This window comes from Tamandua tetradactyla, chromosome 20 (genome assembly GCF_023851605.1).
Source record: "Tamandua tetradactyla isolate mTamTet1 chromosome 20, mTamTet1.pri, whole genome shotgun sequence".
Classification (NCBI taxonomy): domain Eukaryota; kingdom Metazoa; phylum Chordata; class Mammalia; order Pilosa; family Myrmecophagidae; genus Tamandua; species Tamandua tetradactyla.
Window position 1 is genome coordinate 49,703,292 of NC_135346.1, and position 24,457 is coordinate 49,727,748.

Below are 24,457 nucleotides of genomic sequence, written 5' to 3' on the forward strand. Positions count from 1 at the left end.
ACCTTTTGAGTTTAAGGTTCTCAGTAGGCACCTAACCAGTCTCCCCATTGTACAGATGAGGGAAACAGGCCCAGGGACAACTTACTGGTAGCAAGGAGCCATGGTGCTTAAGCTCAGTTTTGGATTATTTGTATCACTCCTTCTGTGGGATGGTCCAAGCAAGCAGCAGAAACCTGGGCCTGCTAACACATGAGGTCCCCTGGGTGTATCTGAGAAGGCATTTCTTACTCCCTCTACACCCATCCCACCCTGATATGTGCCCTATGATCCAGTGCCCTGAGTTAATTATCACTGCATCTTCTCCGTAATCTCTTTGCCCATTTTAAAAAGCTATATACGCTCTAGTTTATATTATTAAACCACTGGTGTTCCCACCAACATAAAATTACTGTATTGGATATGCTTCTTTCCAACATATCCCTCTCCTAGAAATTCCAATGGACCCCTTCCTTCTCCCATCTATACTAGATAGAAAAGCAGCAACAACTTTAGTCCTGTCCTCCGAGTACAAGGCCCAACCTCTGTACTGATGCCAGCCCCCAGGTCTTGGACATCTTGTATCACTGGCAGGAGAGACAAAATGGATCAGTGTATATTTTGTTCTACCATGGGGCTCTAGAAATGAGCTGGTAACACTGCCACCACACCCACACCCACACCCACACCCATTACCGGCCCCTGCCCCCCAAGTGCAAACCCAGAAGACAAGATGGACTCCTTCAACCAGACCTTGGGGCTAAGGATGTAACATGCCTCTGTCCACCTGGAATGTACTTTCACATTTGGAACTCCCTTTCCTGTTCCATATACAGCCCAAATATCACCTCTAGAAGCCCCCCCTCTTTACTTAACACCAGCCAGGTACTCATACACTCACACACACACACACACACACACACACACACACACACACACCACCACCAACAACAACAACAACAACAGCAACAACCCTTGCACCCTTTCTCCCTAACATTAAAGATTTTGTTGTTGCATGACTTCTCTCCCACTAAACTAGACTAATCCATCTAGTCAATTCCTTGAAGACAGACAATAGGTTGGATTCATCTGTGTCTCCAGGGCCCAGTACTGAGTCATGGGGGGCTGGTAACTGTTTGTTGACTGACTGACTGGGTGAAAAGGAAGCAATTTTGGGAGGTTTCTGGGGCTGAACTAGGCCTACCTCTGCCCTTTAACCCTCTGAATCCCAAGGTTCATTCTCCAAGCTGGGAGAAATCATGGGAAAGCTGCCTTTCTATAGGCTTCCCAAACTTTCTCTGGCATCCTCCTTGTGAGTCAGACTCCCCTGCCTTAATGTGAAGACAGGGGCTTGTGTGACCCTGGGTCCACAGAGAGATGCCAAGGCAAATGCCTCTCTATCATCCTTCTGACAATAGGGAGAGGGCGTGGGGAGGCATTTCGGGGGTAGGAAGGATCTGCCTCCTCCTTGGAGTCCCATCCCCCTCTCCAGAGGAGTTACATCTATGTTCGGGAAAGTTCTCACTATGCACAGGAAGTCAAGAAAGAGGACCTATCCTCCACCAAAGCCTAAGTATGGGAGCTTGGTGCCTTTTTTAAAAAAAAATTTATAACTTGTTTTCAATTATTTTGTATATAATTAATACACATGGGAAAACACTTAAGCACTACTGAAGGATATAAAACATAAAAGACACGCCACCCTCTGAAATCAACTATTAACAACTGTTCATTTGGTGGTTGCCACTTAAAAGAATTTACCTTTATTGTTTATTTGTCATATTCAGGCAAGCTCTCCCAACCACCTGACATAAAGATGAGAAAATCATAGCACATACCCTTCATTTTCTCCTTCCCAAAATGCCTTCTAACTTTCGTTAGTTACATTATTCTTATTTTTATATCGTTTTAAACAGGTATCACATTTATATGCTGCTCTATAATGGTAATTAAGCTTCCCCGGCTATGGATTGATTTGACAAATTTAAGAACTTTAGTAAACAGAATTTACAACATGAAGGTGAAGTTCATATTCCCTATAGAACCAAATAGCATAATTGGACTGAGGTTATTAAGACTTTGCCACTGGAAGGAAAATGAAGGGAGCCAAGGATAATTTTTTTCTCCCTAGCTTTCTGCATTTCTTTTTGGTCATACATAGCTTTCATTCTTTCTCATTCTCCATAGGTTCATTTTTGGATTACTAGTCCAATAGCAACTTTTGTCATTTCTACCTACAAAATATATCATAAATCTATCCATTTTCTCCGTCACCACTTAGGTCACTCATCCCTCACTTGCACTAGTGTCAACGACTCCCTTTCATAAAATAAAAATTAAACCTCACTATCTCATCCAGATCCTTTCACGGTTACCACTCTAAGAGTATAATTTAAAATCCTTCTCTTGACCAACAAGTTCTTACGTATCTTGCTTTTGCCCATCTCTTCAACCTCTTACCCAATCCCTCTCCTTTGTTTTCAAATAAACTTAGCTTCTGACACAGACCATTTGCATTTGTTTTTCTCTCTGTCTAGAAAACTCCTCTTCATTCAAGAAACAGTTTTTTAGCAATCACCCTGTGCTAAGCACTGCTTTAGGTAAGGGCTTTTCCAAATTGGGCTTTGTGTACTTCAGGGTACAGGAGGACTACGCCTGGGTTCCTTCTGAGAATCCATTTCCAGTTCACTAAGTTTTGTATATTCTTTTCTAAAATCAATTTGCTGGCAAACTCAGTTTTCCCTTTTACAAGGAAAGGCACTCTCCCATTGCCCTAGGTGTGAATTCCCAGGAACTGAACAAGGTATATTATCAATAACGTACTTCTGCTGAGGATGAATCCCAGAGTCCTATGCAAAGGGAACTTAGTAAAAAGATGTAAAGTTACTGCTTTATCTTAAAAGTGGATGTCTATCTGTCCATCTATTCATCCACCCATTCATCCATCCCACCTTCTATCCATCTTTCAGAATTTAGAAAAATGTGCCACAGGCATACATATTAACACACTTCTTTTAAAAAATGAAAGCAGACTTTTTTTTTTTTTTAACATGGGCAGGTACCTGAAATTGAACCCGGGTCTCCAGCACGGCCAGTGAGAATTCTGACACTGAGCTACCATTGCACCACCCAACTCTTTTTTTAATAGAAAATAAATCTGATATGGATGATTTATTTGACAAAGAGGATTAGATCTGCCAATTCATGAACATGGTGAACATTTTCCATAAATTCACTGAGCTAAATTTGTGACCCCACAGTTTTGATGAAAATATATTGGGAACATTTTTACAAGAAACAATGTGCACGAAAATAATCTGATGCCACTATTTAAAAACGTGATAAGATTTTTCACATGGCAACTTAAAAAATCTACACTGAGATATAAATCCTTTTATAAGGCACACAGGCAAAAATATTCACAAATCACATCCGGTACTTTCCTTCTCAAAACTTAACATCTCAAGTTAGCTGCTTATGATTTTAACTCAAACATCACTTCAACTGACCCAAGCTACTATATTGTATCACCTTCCTGACAATTTAAACTATCAGCAATTGGGTGGGCCATGGTGGCTCAGCAGGCAGAGTTCTTGCCTGCCATGCCAGCAGACTCGGGTTCGATTCCCAGTGCCCATCCATGAAAAAAAAAAATAAAACAAACCTATCAGAGATTATTTCATCTTTCTACGTACAATTATCTCTCCACTCTAGAAGTAACCCCTATTAGGCCAGGGACCTTGTTTGTATTGTTTTCTATGTAACCCCAGCGCAAAGAAGAGTGTCTCACATATTCATGTGTATAACAAATGCTTAGTAAATAATTGAAGGATTGTGTTAACCTTGCGCTCGTTTCTCAAAAGGGCAAACTGAAGCCCTCCAGAGACAGGCTGTAGGGAAGTGCTTCTCTCCAAGTCAGTCCAAGCCCCTGGGCTCCAACTCTTCCCAGTTCCTCTACCTCACCCCAACCTTGGAATCCAACCCAGGGCTACAGGCACGGGTCCCGGCAGATTCGTCCGCGTGTTCTCCTCGCAGTGAGCAGAGACCCCGGCAGGGGACAGCAGAGGTGACTACTTCGAATCTAACCCGAAACGGCGGCCGCCGGAAAGGATTTCCGCTTCCGGCGAGGTAACCATTTCCGCTTCCGTCCACTTGGTGTGGGAAGTGCTGACGGGAGGATGGACGGCCTGGTGTTTGAGTGCTCCGCGCGGCTGCTGCAGCAGGTCTGTCTGTGAGACCGGGAAAAAGGCGGGGAAGGGGAGGGACCAGGACTCTGCCCGAGGAGCATCCAGGCCTCTGCCCAAAGACGGTGGGGACCGCCCTTTACCCCTTCAGAAACGGACGGCGGGATCCCGAGCCCCGGCCTGCTGCTCAGAGACACGTTGCCTCCACGGTTCTGTTTCTTATTCTCTTGAAGAGGGGAGAGGCGGGAGGGTAAAGTACCTGTCATCCCAAGGCCTTGTGGCGGAGTGTCGGGTCCCGTCCTCTCAGTCCTGCCCAAGCCAGCGTCTCCGGTGAACTGGAGCGTGGCACGTTCAGTACAAGTCCCTTTCCACAGCCTTGCACTCTTCAGTAATGGGTGCTCATTAATGGCAACCTTTTTTGGCTGTAGTTACTTCATGGTAAACTTTCGGAGATTTCAGCTAAGAACTATCCCCCAAGTTTTACAGTTAAATTGGAAACCTTATTTCCTTATGAATTGACAAAATATTTGGGAATAAAAGCAGATTGGTCACCCTTAAACTTAACTATTATTCTACCTATATCAGTGATTTATTGAGCCCAGGAAAGAAATTAGGGATATGAGGCTTATCCCATTATATGCCTAACACTCCTATTCCTCTCCCCCAACACACATATCTTATTTTTTCTCATCGAGGATAATATGCTGATGTCAGCATTTCCTCAGCAGAGGAACAATTACAACTTGTGAAAGAGAAAGTCCATCAGTCCCATAACCTTTGTTATGCCATGTTGGAGAAAATAAACAAGAAAGTATAGTTTATGGTACAGTTTATCATACTATGGATGTCAACGCCTGGAGTGATGAAGGTGCCTCTTTTACAGGAAAAAGAAATTAAGTTTCTCACTGCTGAGATCGATCAGTTGAAAAACTGTGGCTGTTTAGAAGCTTCTCCAAATTTGGAGCAATTGCGTGAAGAGAATTTAAAATTAAAGTATCGACTGAATATTCTTCGAAAGGTGAGTACTCTGGGTTCTCGTTTCATTGTGTGGATAGTATAATTGTTTAAAACATTGTCATTGAAGATTCTGAAAATACATCCTACAGAATTTGAGCAAGGAAGAAAGAAACCCTATCCTTTTCCCTGCATTAGTCAAGTTATGACTGAGTTAGTGCAAATAATGGAAAAGTTGATGTTATCCTGTTTAACATCCTTTCAGGACCCTTTGAAATGTTTCATCATACTAAATCGTTGGCCTGTTAAACATTTTAGGCTTATCAAATGGTATAATTAATGAATTGAAAATGTTTTAAAGTAGGATTCAGATAGGGTTGGAGCGTTTCTTGTACCAGCTTATACCTTTGCCTTTTTAAAAAGGCATTTTTGATTGCTAAATCATTGCCTCTGTCATAAAGGAAATATTTAAGTGTACATCCACATTCCTTCTCTACCCAGAGTTGGTTGTTTTACAATTTTATTTTTCTATTTTACAATATCATGTTTCTTTTTCTTTTAATATTTCAGACATTTTTTTCCATGAAACTCGTGCTATATTTATTACTAAATGACTTCATAATCTAATGGTGTGTATCACAGTTTTGTCAAAAAATGAACTTGCTTCAGTTACAGTTTTAGTTATTTGGCTTGCCTTTCAGATTTTTACAATAGATATTTGCCTTTCTACATCCTAGAGTAGGACCTCATTCCCAAAATGGTTCTCCTTTGTTCACTACTTTCAGCTGGGCTGTGCTGGCATTGCCTCTAGTCCCAAAACTGATCCCATCCTACTCATCCTAGACTCTGTCCGCCACACCCACATGAAGTCTCTTTAATTAATAATTTGTGATCTGCTCTGCTTGAAATAGTTTTGTCTTTGAGTGCTTTAAAGTCGCAAAGTGCCTTTTCCATAGACGTTTCCCAAAGGAATCTCACCTTTCTGATCACTTTGTTCATTCTGCATTTATTCTCATATTTATTTCAATTCAACAGGTATTATTAAATGTTTAATACATGCTAGAGGCTATGAAGGAAAAAATACAAAAGGAAGTACAGCCTATTCTATACATTTCTATAGGGGAATGCTGTCAGTGTAATGTGGAAGGTACATTTGGTTGTTTTACAAATATTTTGCTCTTCTGAGTAACAGCTGCTGACACCGGGTTCTCAAACATAACCCAAACCAGCAAGTCACATAGGGATGCAGTACTGTGTATGATGCCCACTCACTCTATCTTCTTTCCTTGGCTCACTTTGATCATGTTTTCTGCCTTATGAACAGCACTTATTGGATGGTTGTCTACATTATTTTTAGAATGTAATTTTTTATATAATGTGAGGTTTCTCAGGAATCTTTATATCAAGTTAAGCAGAGATGTTCATATCATATATCATATTCCTTAACTTCATAGAACTTAGTGGGATTTTTTTTGAGGAAAAAAGACTTGCACATGTGAAACAGGTACAGAACAAGTCTTAAATTGATTATAATCAAATATTAAATTGCATGGTGCAAAAATCAAGTACAGTGGATTTCAAAGGCATGTGTGTGAACATACATATATGCATACATACATGTGCCATTGCCCTTTAGAAATAGAAGGGTTAAGATTATTGTAGTAGACTTTGGAGCCAAGGATCATATCTAAATAACTTTAGTATCTGCTATTGGAAATGTTTAGCTTGCGGAATGCATATCTTCCCCTTTTTTGAGTGTATTACAAAAAGGAGTCAATTATTGACTGATTTTACTTAGGAAAACTTAGGAAAAATCAGATTTTTAAAAATTTCATACAGTAGAGAGGAATGAAGAGTAAGCATAGAACTTGTAAACTCCATTTCAGAGGTGCGTCTGAATCCTGGCTTTGCCACTAAGTCTCTGTGCTCTTAAGCAAGTTTCTTAATCTCTAGGTCACTTGGAAATGGTGATAATAGTAACAAACTGAATTTTGTTGTATAGATGAAGTACGATAATACATATAAAGCATTTGACTCAGTTCTCAACACAAATATTAGCCTTCATTGTTGTTATTAATGCACTTCATTGACATTCTGATTAACAAAAATTGTGATTAAGTTGTAAGCAGCATTTTCATTTTTATTCCATTAAAGACATGTGCTCCCCTTTTCTTTTTTTTGTTAATATTTTGACGTTGAGATATCTTTCACACATATAGTCCATCCGAAGTATACAATCCGTGGCTCACAATATGATCACGTAGTTGTGTATTCATCACCATGATCATTTTTAGAACATTTGCATCACTCCAGAAAAAAAATAATAAGGAAAAATCTATACATCCCATACCTCTTATGCCTCCTACTTATCGACCACTAGTATTGCAATCTGCCCCAATTTTTTTTTTGCCCTTAGCCCTCTCATATTAATATATTTTTGTCTTATCTTTTAACTCCTCTGTCCATATCCTGTGTAAAGGGAACATCAGACACAGAGTTTTCACTAATACATGTAAAAACTATATGGTTATATAATCATCTTCAAGAATCAAGGCTACTGGAATACAATTTAACAGTTTCAGGTATTTCCCTCTAGCTACTCCAGTGCACTGCAAACTAAAAAGGAATATATATAATATATAGTAATAACCTCCAGGATAACCTCTTGACTCTGTTTGAAATTGCTCAGCCACTGAAACTTTATTTTGTCTCATTTCTGTCTTCCCCTTTTGGTCCAGAAAGCTTTCTCATACCCATGATGCCGGGTCCCAGCTCATCACACATTGCTAGGAAGGTTTACACCCTTGGGAGTCATGTCCCTCATAGTAGGGAGGGCAGTGAGTTCACCTGCCAGGTTGGCTTAGAGAGGCCATACCTGAGCAACAGAAGAGGCTCTCTAGGAGTGACTCTTAGGCATAATTATAAATAGGTTCAGTATGTTCTTTGCAGGAATAAGTTTCATAGGGGTGAGACCCAAGATCAAGGACTCAGCCTATTAAATTTTTTCCCTCTGCTTGCAAGAATATCAGGAATTCCCCAGATAGGAAGGTTTAATATTCCATTCTCTCTCCCTAGTCGCCCAAGGGGACTTTGCAAATATTTTTTAATTCTCTGCCCAAATTGCTCTGGGATGTATCGGGGCATCACACTAACCCATACAAATCAACAAAATCTCACACCGTGTTCAAGATTCCATGTAATTATGGCAGTCATCATTTCTTGATAAACTGCTCTATAGCAGGTGCTTTGCTAGGTGCCAGGAGTAAAGTCATGAAAAAGACATTTTCTCTGCATCTAGTTTAAAGGTGAAGAAAAAATTTTGAGATGGTATGATAAGTGCAGTAATTGAGATAATTACAAACCTGTTTTAAATAACTATATTCCACTTCAAAGAAAATGAAAAATGGGAGGTAGGAAAAGTCCAACATGAGATTATCAAACAGTAAGTCAAAACTATCTGTTTTTCTGATGTAGTGATACCTCCTTCTTTGCTCCCCTTCATTTAATGTCTTGAAGAAGTGACCATTTTGATGGAGAGAACCTGTTTTTAAATTATGCTTTTGTCATTTGATTTTCCACTACCAACATTTGAGTGAAGCCATTTAGGACTAAGCACATACTATTATTTTCTCAGAGATTTGGAAGAACACCTGAGAAGAAGATTCAGTTAGCCCTTTTTACTCCCCACTTCCTATTTTCTTTTCTGATAAAATGAATGTAGAACTAAGACATTACCCCCTTTTGTCTTGGAAGCTATGGAATGGACCTGTCTATTAACTGTCTCAATCTGTCCCATACGTGAGAGCATTGCACTAGAGTGCATATTATCTTTTAATTCTTCTCAAGACATCAGAAGGTTTGTCAAGATATTTGGGAAAGTTTTGTACACTGATGAGCGCTTCATTGAAATTTGCATACTTTTCATTCTTTTCTTACAGAGTCTTCAAGCAGAAAGGAATAAACCAACCAAAAATATGATTAACATCAATAGCCGCCTACAGGAGGTCTTTGGTTGTGCCATTAAGACTGCATATCCAGATTTGGAAAATCCTCCTCTGATAGTCACACCAAGTCAACAGCCCAAGTTCGGAGACTATCAGTGTAACAGTGCCATGGGTATTTCTCAGGTGATGATGTATAATTATGAATTACTCTTGGTGATTTGATTTTATCATCATTATCATTGCTGTTTGCATAAATAATAACAAATTATTGTATCCTTGATGAAAATGACATTTTCCATAGTTCTGAAAAACTTGAGGTAAAGGGATGTATGTTTTCAATAAAAACAAGAACAAATTTGAATTTTCAGTAAAATTTCACATATATTCTCAGTATAATAGAGTGATTCATATAACTAGAGCTGATTTGAGGTGGTCTGAGTTTGCTCTATTACTCAAAGGTATATGTTCCCTTCTTTTTTTTGTTTTTTAAATTAAGCGTATAGTTTCTAGGTATTCCTGTAGAAGTGTGTGACTCTCTTATATGATCATCTAACTCTTCTGCTGCTACAGATTTTTTACTTAAAACCTACAGCCACTTTCTTTACAATAGAACCAGATATTTTTTAGCAATTTGGGTGCAGTAGTTGCTATTAAAACCATTTACTAAGTTTAGGTACTTGCTTTCTATTGTGTCCAAGATTGCTGTGTGAATGTTGGAAGTTGAAAGATTAAAAGGTAGCCATATGCCGAATAGCATCTCCATCAAAATTTGACACAGCTTTGGTGTCTTTGAGGTAGGGCTTGCATATTTTCTGTGAAGATTTCCTTGGTTTTTTTTTTAGCATGCCAATTTTATTTTCTGAATCTATTTGTATGCTTAACACTCTAGTATTAATTTCACAAATAGCATGAAGAATGTACTACAATGATACTAAGTTGCTTCTACTCAGAAAAGGTAAAATATTGACTCTGAAATATTTACTAATTATAAAATAATATGACCTAATGACTCCATGAAGTTTAAAATGTCAGTATTTCAATGTAAAATGTTAATAATATCCTGCCTTGTAAAAAAATTGACTAAACATTTGTTAAAGGCCATGCACAAAAACATTTTATGAAATGTTAAACTCTAACATCAAGGTGATGAAATATAAGAAAGCAACTATTTAGTGCAATGACTGGTCAAGTAAATTATTTATTCAATATAATAGAAATTCATTAAGTGATAAACACCAAAAATGTAACACAAAATTTAGATAATTTACAATTCTTTCTATCTGTGACTCATATACTGCCAGAATTAATTCTGCATAAATCAGTTATGTTAAAAAGACAATAGGGCGGGCCACAGTGGTTCAGCAGGCAGAGTTCTTGCCTGCCATACCAGAGACCCAGGTTGGATTTCCAGTGCCTGCCCATGCAAAAAAAAAAAATTTTCACTGCATGATGACAAGATACATTTATAGTTCACATAATACTTAAATGGGAACATCTTAATTCTGCTAACAAATGGTAAGTAAAAAGTTGCATAGTCATGCCAATTATCTTTTTCAGCTCGTTTTGTCACATTTTCAAACAGAAAGTATTTCCTTTTATTATTTCCCACCCCAAAAACGTGCTGATTTCTGACTTCCTTGTTTTTAATAACTACGTTGTCTAATATGTCTGGGCAATTGCTTCTGGCTTGGGTCTTTTTATTTACCCTCCTTTGTTGAATAGGAAAGTGTTAATCTAAAGAGTCCAGATTTTTCCCTGAATAATTTTGATGTTGGGATTAAGTATTATAATGGTGCTTTTTATTACTCAAACCTGAATGTAACAAGGTTTCATGATTTAAACATTACAAAAACAAATTATATTGCAACAGAGCTTCATGATTATAGATTTTTTTATGTCTTCATAAAATAAAAAGTTGTAGGGGTATGTGCTACAAACTTATTTTGAAATGGAGAGCACATTGTTTTGGTACTTTTGTATTACTCCTGGCACTACCTGTTTGTTGATGAAGTTGTTGAACTCTGCTTCTGCATTTTGATAATGCTTATGTAAAAATCATCTCATGCTTTGTTAGTTATGCATTTCTGAGTAGTTTACTGAAATTTTTATTTATTTTGTTTTGTGTTATAGATGCTCAAAACCAAGGAACAGAAAGTTAATCCAAGAGAAATTGCCGAAAACATTACCAAACACCTTCCAGACAATGAATGTATTGAAAAAGTTGAAATTGCTGGTCCTGGTATGATATAAGTTACCCTTCTTAAGTCGTCATATTAATGCTGGGTCCTTTTTTGAAGTAAAAATTTTTAAAAAGTAGAAAAACATTAAATACAAATGTTGGCTTACAAGTTGTATCCTGAACAGAATGGTGAAAACACTTTGGACTGTGAGTCAGGAAACAGATTTTAGCCTAGATTCAGCCAGCATTTAGCTACCTGATTTGGGGTTAATTACTTTGCCTTCCTATAATTCCATGTTTTCAATAGCCAAAGAGAATAGATAATGGCCGATAAGTCCATGGCAAAGAGGCCTTCTAATTTCTCTTAAGAGATGAACAAACCATTTCCTGAGAGTGAAGAGGGTGGTGTAAGTTTGAAATAGATGCATAGATAGGGAGCTTACAAGAGGGTTCAAGTCAGGGCTCCAGAACCCTGAAGAATTTTGCCAGAGCTAAATCAGCACTCTAGAGCCAGTATAAGTGAAATTGAGAAAGTCCTTGGTTATAAGCAGCCATTCAAGATAGGAGTATATCTAATTTTTTTTCTCTTCTACTGTCCACTAGGTTTTATTAATGTCCACTTAAGAAAGGATTTTGTATCAGGACAACTGACCAATCTCCTGGTCAATGGAGTTCAACTACCTGCTCTTGGAGAGAATAAAAAGGTACATACACAATCTTCTATTGGATTCTTAATACCTTAGAACTGTATGGAAAGTCATAAAACTAGGAATGCCTGTAATTCTTTTATATTGATATTTAATTATTAAAATGTTACTTTTTTCCTGAGCCCTGTTTGTTATGTGATTTTTTTTTCCACCTCATTCCACAAAGTATTTGAAGTTGCCAATTGATACTGATGATATGCTGCTGATGTAGAGGATAGATAACTTTTATAAATTAGTTTCTTTTTCAGTTAATAGTAAACAAATAAAATCTTCAGAAAACCAATATAATTGAATGACAACACAAGCTAATTTGCAAGTCTTATAGTTTATTATTAAATATATTATTAATGAATATGGCTATGTTATCAGAGTAAAAATTTTATCTTCCTTTTTAAAACATTTCTTTATTGTTTATCCCAGGTTGTAGTTGACTTTTCCTCTCCCAATATAGCTAAAGAGATGCATGTAGGACACCTTAGGTCAACCATCATAGGAGAGAGCATGTGCCGCCTCTTTGAATTTGCAGGGTATGATGTGCTAAGGTATGTACTAGTACTTTTGTTTGGAGATTTCTATGGGAAATGAAATGTCTTATTTAAGAAAGAATCTTTGGGCAGGTCACAGTGACTTAGCAGGCAGAGTTCTCGCCTGCCATGCTGTAGACCCAGGTTTGATTCCTGGTGCCTGCCCATGTAAAAAAAAAAAAGAGAGTCTTTGACTGTTAGTGGTGCATACTTTCTGGAGGTGAAACCAAGGAAAAAGCTTTTCCGTTCATTCCGCAAACATATAATGAAAGCCTACTATATACCAGGGATTTATATTCTTATGGGGGAGAGTCAGGCAAGAAGCAGATATGATGGGCCTTTTAACCCATGTTAAGAAATTGGAATTTTATTCTACTTATAATGGAAAGCCATTGAAAATTCTCAATTAAACTAATTGAAAATTACTCTGGCTACTGTTAAGAAGTTAGGCAAAGAGGAAAGGCTGTATTAGGAGGCTATCATAATAATCTAGTTGAAAGGTGATCTGGTAGTTTGATATTAAGTAAAAGCAAAAAGGGATGAGAAGGAGTTGGATTGAAATATTATCAAGAATTTTGTCCATTGAATTTGGAAAGCACTGATCTAAATTACACTAAGATTATTGATTGAAAAGTTAAATTTTCATATAATTGTAGTAATGATCAATATTGGCTCCATTGTCATTGTCCCAATTAGCAGTACAATAAATAGATCACAGTCTGTTGATGAGAACTTCATTCAGCCAATCCTGAATGCCTGCTATGTGCAGCCTCTATTAGTGTATAAAATGCTGAGTATAACAGATGTTGTTCTCTCCTCTCATAGAGCTTCCAGGCTCGTTGGGTAAACAACCAAGTAAACTAATTATTACTGTTTTACATACAAACAATTAAATGGTAGTAATTTTTAATGGACTATAATTCCTCTAATTTAATTTAAACATGTTATCTTTTTTTCTTCATGTTTATCTTTTTTTAAATGTATGTTCTCTAATATTAGGTTAAATCACGTAGGAGATTGGGGGACTCAATTTGGTATGCTCATTGCTCATTTGCAAGATAAATTTCCAGATTATCTAACTGTTTCACCTCCTATTGGGGATCTTCAGGCCTTTTATAAGGTTTGTTATCATTTATTGTTCTATTTATATGTTTACCATTCATCATAATTATTCCTTTTCTTTAGGGAGCTCAAAATCGTATTTCAAAGCTACTAGGAAGTTAAAGAAAACTTGCTAAACTTCTGAAGGCAGTTGTTTCACCTATGTCCTACTCTTGTAATTCACACTCTCTTGAACTCAGATTACTTAATAAGAATATAAACTTTACTCACAGTGGCCTAGCCATAATGATCTAGCATCACATGGATGAAAATAAAAGACATTTCATTGAGTTCACCTTTTTGAAAAACCAAATTCTTTTTTATTTACAAGTTCATTGCATTGAGTTGTATATGTAGAAACAACAATTCCTCCTTCCACCCTCTAGTATGTCTTAGTGTATATTAAAAATTGAATTTTACCACATTACCTATTAGGTGAGTTCAGGGAGTTAACTAAAATAGTATTTTAAAAAAGTTTGATACTATTCTCATTTTTGCATGTCTTGAAATTAAGTGTATATAAAACAGTTTTTTTAAGACATTTATACTTAGTCGATAATTTTAAATCACCCACTTTGTCAGCTTTCGTTGACTCCTGGACTTACCCATGCAAATACACTTACATATTCATATGCATCACTTGTGATTATAGTAGTTTTATATTCTGTTTATTTAATATTTAATGTTTGTAAACTTTTTCACGTTTTATATTATATGTATAGTATAACTGCATAGTGTTTTTGTTGGATTGGCATACCAAAATTTACATTAATTCCCTATTGAATTGTTTTTACAATTTTGCGCGGCTCTTATTAATTCGGTAAGCAACTTTGTACATGTAGGAATTTTTTTCCCTGTCTTAAAAATTATTTCCTTATGATAAACAATTTCCCAAGAATATTATTACTGTATTAGAGTAAATTTTTGCTAAGGAGATTGCGTTTATGTTGTTTTTGTTTTTTGTCTTTGGGTAAGTATTTTCTAATGAAAAATTAAAAGCTAAATATTCACTGATGTGCGATTTGTAAAATAAATAACATTGTGGCCATCCATTGGAATTCTGTGCATTGAATGCAATGAGGCAGATCTGTTAATACAAAAAACATTTATAATACATTGCTAAGTTTAAAAACTAGGGTAAAGAAAAGCCACATATTTCCCATTTTTGTTAAAACGTATGTGTTTATTTGCAAAGAAATATCTGCATATATACACCAGAATGTTATTGATTAGTTTGAACTAGTGGGATTAAAAGTAATTTTATTATTTTATAGTAAACATTGCTTTCAAAATAGATTCAATAAAGGCAATATTCTTTTTTCTATTTAATTTATTTTGTATTATCAAACCAAAACAACAAACAAACATGAACATTCTTAACATACAAACATGCCATGTATCAGTGGCTCCCAGTATCATCACATAGTCGTATATTCATCACCGTGATCATTTTTTAGAACATTTGCATCACTCCAGAAAGAAATAAAAAGAAAGAAGAAAAAACTCACACATACCATACCCTTTACCCCTTGCTCTCATTGACCACTACTATTTCCATCTACTCAATAGATTTTTAACCTTTGTTCCCCCTGTTTTTTTCCTATACCCCTTACCACTCGCTTTCATTGTTCACTAGTATTTCAGTCTACTTAATTTATTTTAACATTTGTTCCCCCTATTATTTAATTTTAATCTATACTTTTCACTCATCTGTCAATATCATAGATAAAAGTAGCATCAGACACAGGGTTTTCACAACCACTTAATCCCAGGCAATCTTCTTTTTAAATTAAAAGTAATAAAGTACTCACCCAGAACTGCATCCAAATATGAAGAAAATTCAGCCCAACCTGTTAATTATTCTTTAATACCCTCTTGAATACAAATGCATCATGTGAAGTAGGCTTTTGTGACTCAGAAACGTAGAGGGAGGACAGTGGTGAAGTTTTCAAAAAATGGTTTCAGAGGCAATAATGTGGTTCTTTGGATTTGTAACAATGTTCTTGACTACTATTGACACTTACTCTGGTGTTCTAAATTTACACTATTTTTTTCCTTTTTTTTTTTTTTAAAGAAATGAATAGTTCTTCATCATGCCTTGAAACCTCTAGAAATACAGAGTTGCGTCTTTTTTACAACTCTTCCTTTTCTTCAAACAGGAATCCAAGAAGAGATTTGATACTGAGGAGGATTTTAAGAGGCGAGCATATCAGTGTGTAGTTCTGCTCCAGAGCAAAAATCCAGACATCATAAAAGCCTGGAACCTCATCTGTGATGTCTCCCGCCAAGGTGAGTTTCAGGGCTTTGTTCATTTATCCAGCAAATACAGTTCATATGGCTTCATTGAGTCTTTACTTAGGATTGACCTTGAGTGGCATTTTTAAACCTCTGAAGACTGGGAATTAGATTTTTTATTAAAATAAAATGTTTTCTAAAACTTAATAGAACAGCTAGTAAGAAAGTTTAATAAGACAGGTAAATGGAAGATCTGGCTTTCTGTAAAAATGAATTAGAAAGTTATTATTCTTTCTATTAATTAGAAAGAATGGAAAAGAGAGTTTGAACACAACTCAATTAAAGTAGCAACATGTCAATAAAGCACTTAAGAATAGATACATCCAGAAACATGTAGGATCAGAATGAAAAGAAACACACAACAGGGTATACTAGAATGTTTGTATAAAGTATCCTATCAGGTTCCCTAGTTCTCCAAATTTATTTACAATTTTGAGAAAATTTCAAGTTTTAAAACTAATTTACTAATAAAACTACTAATAAAAGTAATTTTAAAGTCACTTTAATGAATAAATGCATAAGAATAGCCAGTAGATCTTTGAAAAAGTAAACTAACATGACTGATTCGTAGCACTGAGGAGTAAAAATGTTTATAATGCTATAGTAGGCAATGCTGTGGCACTGGCACGTGGCTAGACAGGCAGGTAAATGGTACATTTTGGAAAATCGCTACAAAAATTTAGTAAGTGGTCTCCAAATAGGGAAGACATTTTTTTCTTTTTTTCTTCTCCTTTACATTTTCAAAGAATATGTTTTTGAAAAATTGCACAAGAAGTAAATATTCCTTGTAAAGAAAAAGGAAATATAGAAAGGGGAAAAAAAGAAAAGAAGAATCATCTGTAGTCCCACCTGCTGTGGGATGTGTCTTACCCACCCATACTCTTTATAATTTTAAATAGAAGCATGTATATCATGTTCTTTATTGTATATTTTATGTAATTAATTTCATTCCCTCCAAATGTCAGTTAAATTTATTGTAATTTAAAAGCTGTTCCTGTTCATTTAAATTTGTATAAATGTTCTTTATTTGGTGGAATTTTTTCCCCTTAGAGTTCAATAAAATCTACGATGCATTGGATATCTCCTTAATAGAAAGGGGAGAGTCCTTCTATCAAGATAGGATGAATGACGTTGTGAAGGAATTTGAAGCTCAAGGTAAGCACTCTAACTTTTTTTAATATAGAAAATTTTAACCAGGCAAAAGTGAAGAGGATAGTACAGTGACCCCAAATCCCACATACCCATCATCCAGCTTCAGCAATTATGGATACTGGCTAGCCTTAATGTGTCTATATCTCCCCATACACACTGTTTACATCATATAAGTTCATCTATAACTAGTTCGTTATGTAATTCTAGAAGACACACACAAAATAAGGAATGACTTATTAATATTTGCAGCTAGCCAGTCGGAATTCAAATTTTTCAAGTTGACTCATAGTTTTCTTAATCATTTGTTTGTAATGTGTCTGCACAATACATTTATTCCATGTTTCTCTCAAGATTCTGTAAACCTATAGGCCTTTCCTTCTTTCTTTTTCTCTTTCATTGTTGAAGAAACTGGGTGGTTTGTTTTATAAGATTTCTCATATGGTGTCACTTAACATAATTCCTCTATCTGTATTTTGTAGAGAGGTTTTACATACTTGTTTGTGTTTTCTTCTTTGTTGTTGTTTATTTGCAAGAATGCAGACATTGTCTTCATAAAGTTCCCTGTCAGACTTTCCCAAAGTGACTTTAGCACCTATTGATGATCATTGCAAAATGGTAGTATTCTGTCATTCCTTCTCTATTTTTAACCTGGAATCTTATAAGAACTTCCTAACATAATTTTTTTTGGTTATCCTAAAGTATAGTTCATATAAGACGTGCAGTATAGAAGTTTGATTCTTTTCTATTGTTTATCAGTTTTTGAAATAATAAATTAGTTTCCTAGTATGTTCCAGATATGACCAGTGAATTTGCTTTTAGTGTTATTATGAATTCATGGGTTTTAATATATTTCATATTTTTCAATCAATTTTCTTTATTAAATCTTTTAATGCTCAAATTACCTCCATTTTTGGCTGTTGGTTCTCCCCTCAGCTTTCTTGTTTTGTTTTGATTTTTTTTTTTTACCTCTGCAGTCTGATGATAGATCCTTTACTTTCAGGTGTACAGTATTCCAGGCTCATTTTGTTTGTTGTCTCAGATCTGGACTCTACTATTTCTCTAAGGAAACCTGGTTCCTAGAATGGCAATTGAAGGCCCTTAATCACAATTTAGGGCCTAGGCAACATACATTTAAAATAATACAATTTTTAAAAAGTTTTTTTTGTTTTTGATGATGAACACAGGCACAGATAGTAACTTCCCAAAGTCACACAGCTAGTTAGTGATAAATCTGAGATTCAAACCAAGGCAGTCTGTCATACTTCAGAGTTTATGTGTTTCCTTTTTTTTTGTTTATTTGGGTTTTTTTGTTTCTGTTTTTGTTTTTTTTTTAATTTGAGTATATTTTATTTATAAAGAGTACAAAAATGACATCAGCTGATAAGAATCAATTATTTGATATAGTTTAATAGTTCATGATGTAAATTACATAATATTTTAATACAACGTGGTATGAATTTTAGAATAGTCATGTGATATATTTTGTGAAAATTCTTGCAGTCCTATCCCCAAATGATAAATTTATTATAATTTATTTTGTAACCTTTTCCCTATCTTATGTTTTCAAAAACATAATAATTTAATTTTAAAACTCTTTTAAAGTACAATTTAGTTTTACTTCTTTCATTTGCAGTTTAAGGGATAATATATTCCCCATCATAGCTCTTAAGGTGAAAATATTTTTAGAAATCCTGTGAGGCTCTTTTTTTTTTCAATTAATTTTTAAATTAAAAGTACATATATTACAAGAAAGAAACACAAACATTCTTAAACTGTGATAATTCCATTCTACATATATAATCAATAATTCATAATGTCATCACATAGTTGCATATTCACATCATGATCATTTCTTAGAACATTTGCATCAATTCAGAAAAAGGAATAAAAAGACAACAGAAAAATAAAACGAAAACAGAAAAAAAAAATTATACATACCATACCCCTTACCCCTCCCTTTCATTGATCACTAGCATTTCAAACTAAATTTATTTTAACATTTGTGCCCCCTATTATTTATTTTTATTCCATATGTTCTACTCGTCTGTTGACAAGGTAGATAAAAGGAGCATCAGACACAAGGTTTTCACAATCACGCAGTCACACTGTGAAAACTATCTCATTATATAATCATTATCAAGAAACATGGCTACTAGAACACAGCTCTACATTTTCAGGCAATTCCCTCCAGCCTCTCCATTACATCTTAGATAACAAGGTGATGACTACTTAATGCGTAGAAATAACCTCCAGGATAATGTCTCAACTCTGTTTGGAATCTCTCAGCCATTGTTGACACTTTGTCTCATTTCACTCTACCCCCCTTCGTCGAGAAGGTCTTCTCAATTCCTTGATGCTGAGTCTCAGTTCATTCTAGGATTTCTGTCCCACATTACTAGGAAGGGCCACACCCCTGGGAGTCATGTCCCATGTAGACAGGGGGAGGGTGGTGAGTTTGCTTGTGTTGGCTGGAGAGAGAGGCCACATCTGAGCAACAAAAGAGGTTCTCCTGGGGGTGACTCTTAGGCCTAATTTTAAGTAGGCTTAACCTATCCTTTGTGGGGTTAGGTTTCATATGAACGAACCCCAAGACTGGGGGCTCAGCCCGCAGCTTTGGTTGTCCACACTGCTTGTGAGAATATCAAAAATTCAACTTGGGAAGGTTAAATTTCCCCCCATCTTCACCATTCCCCGAGGGGGACTTTGCACATACTTTTCTACTCACTGATCAAATCACTCTGGGATTCATCAGGGCATCACTCTGGACAAATGAACAAAATCTCATGTCCTGCCCAAGGTTCCATGTACTTATGTTGTTTGTTTTTGTTTTTTATTGACAGATCTTCACACACATACAATCCATATGTGATATATAATCAGTGACTCACAATATCATCACATAGTTGTGTGTATTCATCAGCATAATCATTTTGTAGAACATTTGCATCATTTAGAAAAATTAAAAATTCATACATCGGGCAGGCCATGGTGGCTCAGCAGGCAAGAATGCTTGCCTGCCATGCCAGAGGACCAGGGTTCGATTCCCAATGCCTGCCCATGTAAAAAAAAAAAAAAAAAGGCTCATACATCCCATACCCCTTATCCCTCCCTCTCATTGACCACTAGTATTTCCATCTACCCAATTTATTTTGCTCCTTATTCCCCCTATCATTTTTTATCCATATTTTTTTGCTCATCCGTCCATACCCTGGATAAAAGAAACATTAGAAACAAGGTCTTTTTTTTCCTCCTGATTTTTACGCATTTTTTATTTCACTTTCTTTGCGTTTCTTTATAAGACAGTCATCTCCTCACTAGCAGCTCTCTCCCCTAAAGTGGGGGAGGTGGGGTGGAGGAGGTTGGGCACCTCCAAATCAAAACAAGGAGAAAGGGCCCAGGGTTACCTCCAGAGGTTCTTCTGGGCCTATTTCAACAATGACACACAACGTTTTCACAATCACACAGTCACACTATAAAGTTGTATCTTTATGCATGGAGCTTATGGGGTTTTTTTGTTTTTTTCTTTTTTGGCTTTTAAAAGGGGGAATTTATTAAGTGCAAGTTTGCAGTTCTAAGGCTATGAAAATGTCCAAATTAAGGCAAGGCTATAACAATGTCCAAATTAAGGCATCCAGGGAAAGATAAATTAGGTTCAGAAAGGCCAGTGATGTTCGGGATTTCTCTCTCAGCTGGAAAGCACATGGCAACATCTGCTAGCTTTCTCTCCAGGCTTTTTCAATGGCTGCCTTGGGACTCTATCCATTCTTTTGGCTCTGTCAGTTCCAGTGGCTCTAAAGCTTATTCCAAAATGGTTCCCTCTTAAAGGGCTCCAGTAAACAACCCATCTTGAATGGGTGGAGAAACATCTCCATGGAAACCATCTAATCAAAAGTTACCACCCTCAAGTGGGAGGGTCACATCTCTGTGGACATAATCAAAATTGATTGAGGATTAAAGGACATGCCTTTTCTGGGGTACATAATACCTTCAAACCGGCACAGTATACATGGAGCTCATGTTTAATCACTACACATTGCCTTTACATAACGGAGCTTTAGTTTCCAAAACTCTAGAAAGGCAATAATAGTCTTTAGTGTAGAGAGTTATTGTGAAGTTAGTTAAATTCACAACTTGGCCTAGTATGTGGCTCATAGGATCACTCAGATTTAGCTTTCGTTTTTATAAGCGTTATATTCTTTCCTTTTCCTTGCTGCATCTAAGAATTTTGTCTTTTTAATGAGTATATGAAAATGAGTTTCTTTTTTTCCACTTAAACTTCAGATGCTAAATTCTGCCATGTCTGTTTCCTGGATGCTGTTACAATTTTAACTTTTTAAATATGTTATAAAAGGCAACTATAGAAAGTTCACCTTCCTCCCAGAGGAAGGTTGTGGCTCCAGTTTGACCGCAGAGTCACATCTTCTAGGACTGCTCAGCAGGTGGGCTGCAGTGACCCGTTCTGTAAGAAGTTTAGGATTAAAGTATGGTGTGAGTTCAGAAAGCTGCCAAGATGTCTGGCCTGTGTTCTGAAAACAGCCTGGGTGCCCAGACAGCCTTGGCAGTAGCCATTTTCCAAAGTTCATAGTAGTCATGGTAAGAGAAATTTCATGAGATTTCATCAGCTCTCTAATAAATATCCTAGAATGGCTAAGCATTTATATTCCTTCAGTGTTCTTTTAACATTATTAATAAATAACTTTTTTTTCTAGGTTTTGTGCAAGTCGATGATGGCAGAAAAATTGTGTTTGTACCAGGGTATTCTGTACCATTAACCATAGTAAAATCAGATGGAGGTTTTACCTATGATACATCTGATCTGGCTGCTCTTAAACAAAGACTATTTGAGGAAAAAGCAAACATGGTTATCTATGTAGTGGACAGTGGACAAGTGAGTTTGATGTTTCTGTATTTTCTTAATTGTCTGATTAGAGGTAAGATGGTGTGGTAGAGCTTGGCAGTAGAAAACTGTAAATTTTCCCCAAAGCCTAAGATTCGGAATAGCAGTGTAACAGGAAAAAGAATAGGTTTTTGGACTCAGGCAAACCTGGATACTTGGCTCTGTGTAGTAGAAGAGGGTACCTCTCTGAACTCCAGTGGCCTATCTATTAGGACTCTTATGAGTTCTAAAATTTGTTTTTTATTTATTAATTTAAAAAAAAAATTAACAGCAAACGAACAAAAACATTCTTAACATATGATCATTCCATTCCACATATACAATCAGTAATTCACAATATCATCACATAGTTGCATATTCATCATCATGATCATTTCTTAGAACATTTGCATCAATTCAAAAAAAGAAATAAGATGAAAACAAACAAACAAAAAAAGATTATACATACCATACCCCTTACCCCTCCCTTTCATTGATCACTAGCATTTCAAACTAAATTTATTTTAACATTTATTCCCCCTATTATTTATTTTTATTCCATATGTTCTACATGTCTGTTGACAAGGTAGATAAAAGGAGCATCAGATACAAGGTTTTCATAATCACACAGTTACATTGTGAAAGCTATATCATTTTTCAATCATTAAGAAACATGGCTACTGGAACACAGCTCTACATTTTCAGGCAGTTCCCTCCAGCCTCTCCATTACATCTTGAATAACAAGGTGATATCTACTTAATGCGTAAGAATAGCCTCCAGGATAACCTCTTGACTCTGAAATCTCTCAGCCATTGACACTTTGTCTCATTTCACTCTTCCCCACTTTGGTCAAGAAGGTCTTCTCAATCCCTTGATGCTGAGTCAGTTCATTCTAGGATTTCTGGCCCATGTTGCCAGAAAGGTCCACACCCCCGGGAGTCATGTCCCATGTAGACAGGAGTAGGGCGATGAGTTTGCTTGCTGTGTTGGCTGGAGAGAGAGGCCACATCTGAGCGACAAAAGCAGCTCTCTTGGTGGTGACTCTTAGGCCTAAATTTTAAATAGGCTTGACCTATCCTTTGTGGGGTTAAGTTTCATATGAACAAACCCCAAGATTGGAGACTCAGCCTGTAGCTTTGGTTGTGAGAATATCAAGAATTCACTTGGGAAAGTTGAATTTTCCCCTGTTCTATGAGACCTAAAATTTAATTTGAATTATTACATGTGAAAAATGGGCCCTTCATTCAGTTGGTTTTAAAATATTTGAACATAGCAGTATGACAACAGTTCTATTCCTACTGTTTTTCATACTTAGAGGATAAAAGCAGAGCTTTTATAGTTATATTTACCTCACAAGATTTGTGAGTGATTTGAATTTTACAAACCTTTATCCCTAAGCATAAACAGAGCCTTAAATCATTGTTTATTATTAGAAAATGTAGTAAGTAACTTTGTGCTTCTGTTCTTTTATAGTCTTTGCATTTCCAGACAGTATTTGCTGCTGCTCAAATGATTGGTTGGTATGACCCTAAAGTAACTCGAGTGTCACATGCTGGATTTGGTGTTGTGCTGGGGGAGGACAGGTAAGTCTAGAAAATCTAAGTTGGTAACAATATACCTGACTCACAGATATCTTTGGAAGAGGCTATGCTTTTGATACCACATTAGAATGAAGAAACTCCACAATTTTGTTTAGCCTGCATATGCTATAGCAGTAAACCCAGCTGAGTAATTTTGTGCCTATGTCTCATCACTGAGTAAGAATGCGACCTCTTTGGGAGATTTGAACAAAGTTAAATGAAAGTCAGACTAAAGCCTTAGGAGATATAGATCATAAAAGGGCTTTCCAATTCCACAGATCTAAATTGCGAAATCTGTACTGATACCTTGAATTTTAGACAAACTATTCAACAGTGTATTTCAAACATTCTATAAATGTCTTTGTTTTTTTCCAGCACAGTTGAAAACACCTGTTCAACAGGTGTGATTTCAGCCAAAGATTGCAATAGTTTAAGTTTCACTCCTCCAGCTAAAGATCTCTATGTCCATCTCAAATATATTAAGTGTATTGATACCTACATGTTAATATCCATATTTTCAGTTTCTCTATTTTCCAGTCCTTTCCCACTTTCTGCTCAGTATTTACAAAATAGAAAGGTAAATACAGTCAAATAATTACACTTCTTTTCACATCTTAAAATCTTATATTCAATAGGGTGTTAAGATCACTCAACCATTTATTCAGCATGTCTCTCAAAATCTGTGGCATCTTAGATTAGGTGGCAGTTCCAAACATTACCATCATACAAATGTGATAATACTTCTAGAAGTACCACATGAAGTAGCTCAAGTTGCTTGGTCAGCCAGTGGACAAAAGCCCTAGTTAAGTATATAAAAGGCAGGTTAGGTGTTTTGAAGTATAATATTACATGCAGATTATGAGTCAACATCAAATATTTTCTGATTGTAATATGTGACTCTTCTGTGAGGCAGTACTTTTTTGGAGTCAGAAGACACTGGGTCCTTATGTTATTCATGGTCCTAAAACAGTGCTTAAAAACTAA

The 24,457-nt window shown here is 36.1% G+C and overlaps 1 protein-coding gene across 1 annotated transcript in view; it reads left to right on the forward strand.

The window, feature by feature from the left end:
* The first annotated feature begins 4,107 nt into the window (after positions 1–4,107).
* Positions 4,108–24,457, forward strand: part of RARS1 (arginyl-tRNA synthetase 1) — a 30,457-nt gene continuing 10,107 nt past the window's right edge. The window contains exons 1-11 of the mRNA XM_077137603.1: positions 4,108–4,199; positions 5,044–5,178; positions 9,053–9,241; positions 11,189–11,297; positions 11,841–11,941; positions 12,365–12,486; positions 13,468–13,588; positions 15,729–15,858; positions 16,915–17,019; positions 21,726–21,904; positions 23,367–23,476. Coding sequence (XP_076993718.1) covers positions 4,155–4,199; positions 5,044–5,178; positions 9,053–9,241; positions 11,189–11,297; positions 11,841–11,941; positions 12,365–12,486; positions 13,468–13,588; positions 15,729–15,858; positions 16,915–17,019; positions 21,726–21,904; positions 23,367–23,476 — 1,346 coding nt within the window. The 5' untranslated portion in view covers positions 4,108–4,154. The remainder of the gene's footprint in view (positions 4,200–5,043; positions 5,179–9,052; positions 9,242–11,188; positions 11,298–11,840; positions 11,942–12,364; positions 12,487–13,467; positions 13,589–15,728; positions 15,859–16,914; positions 17,020–21,725; positions 21,905–23,366; positions 23,477–24,457) is intronic.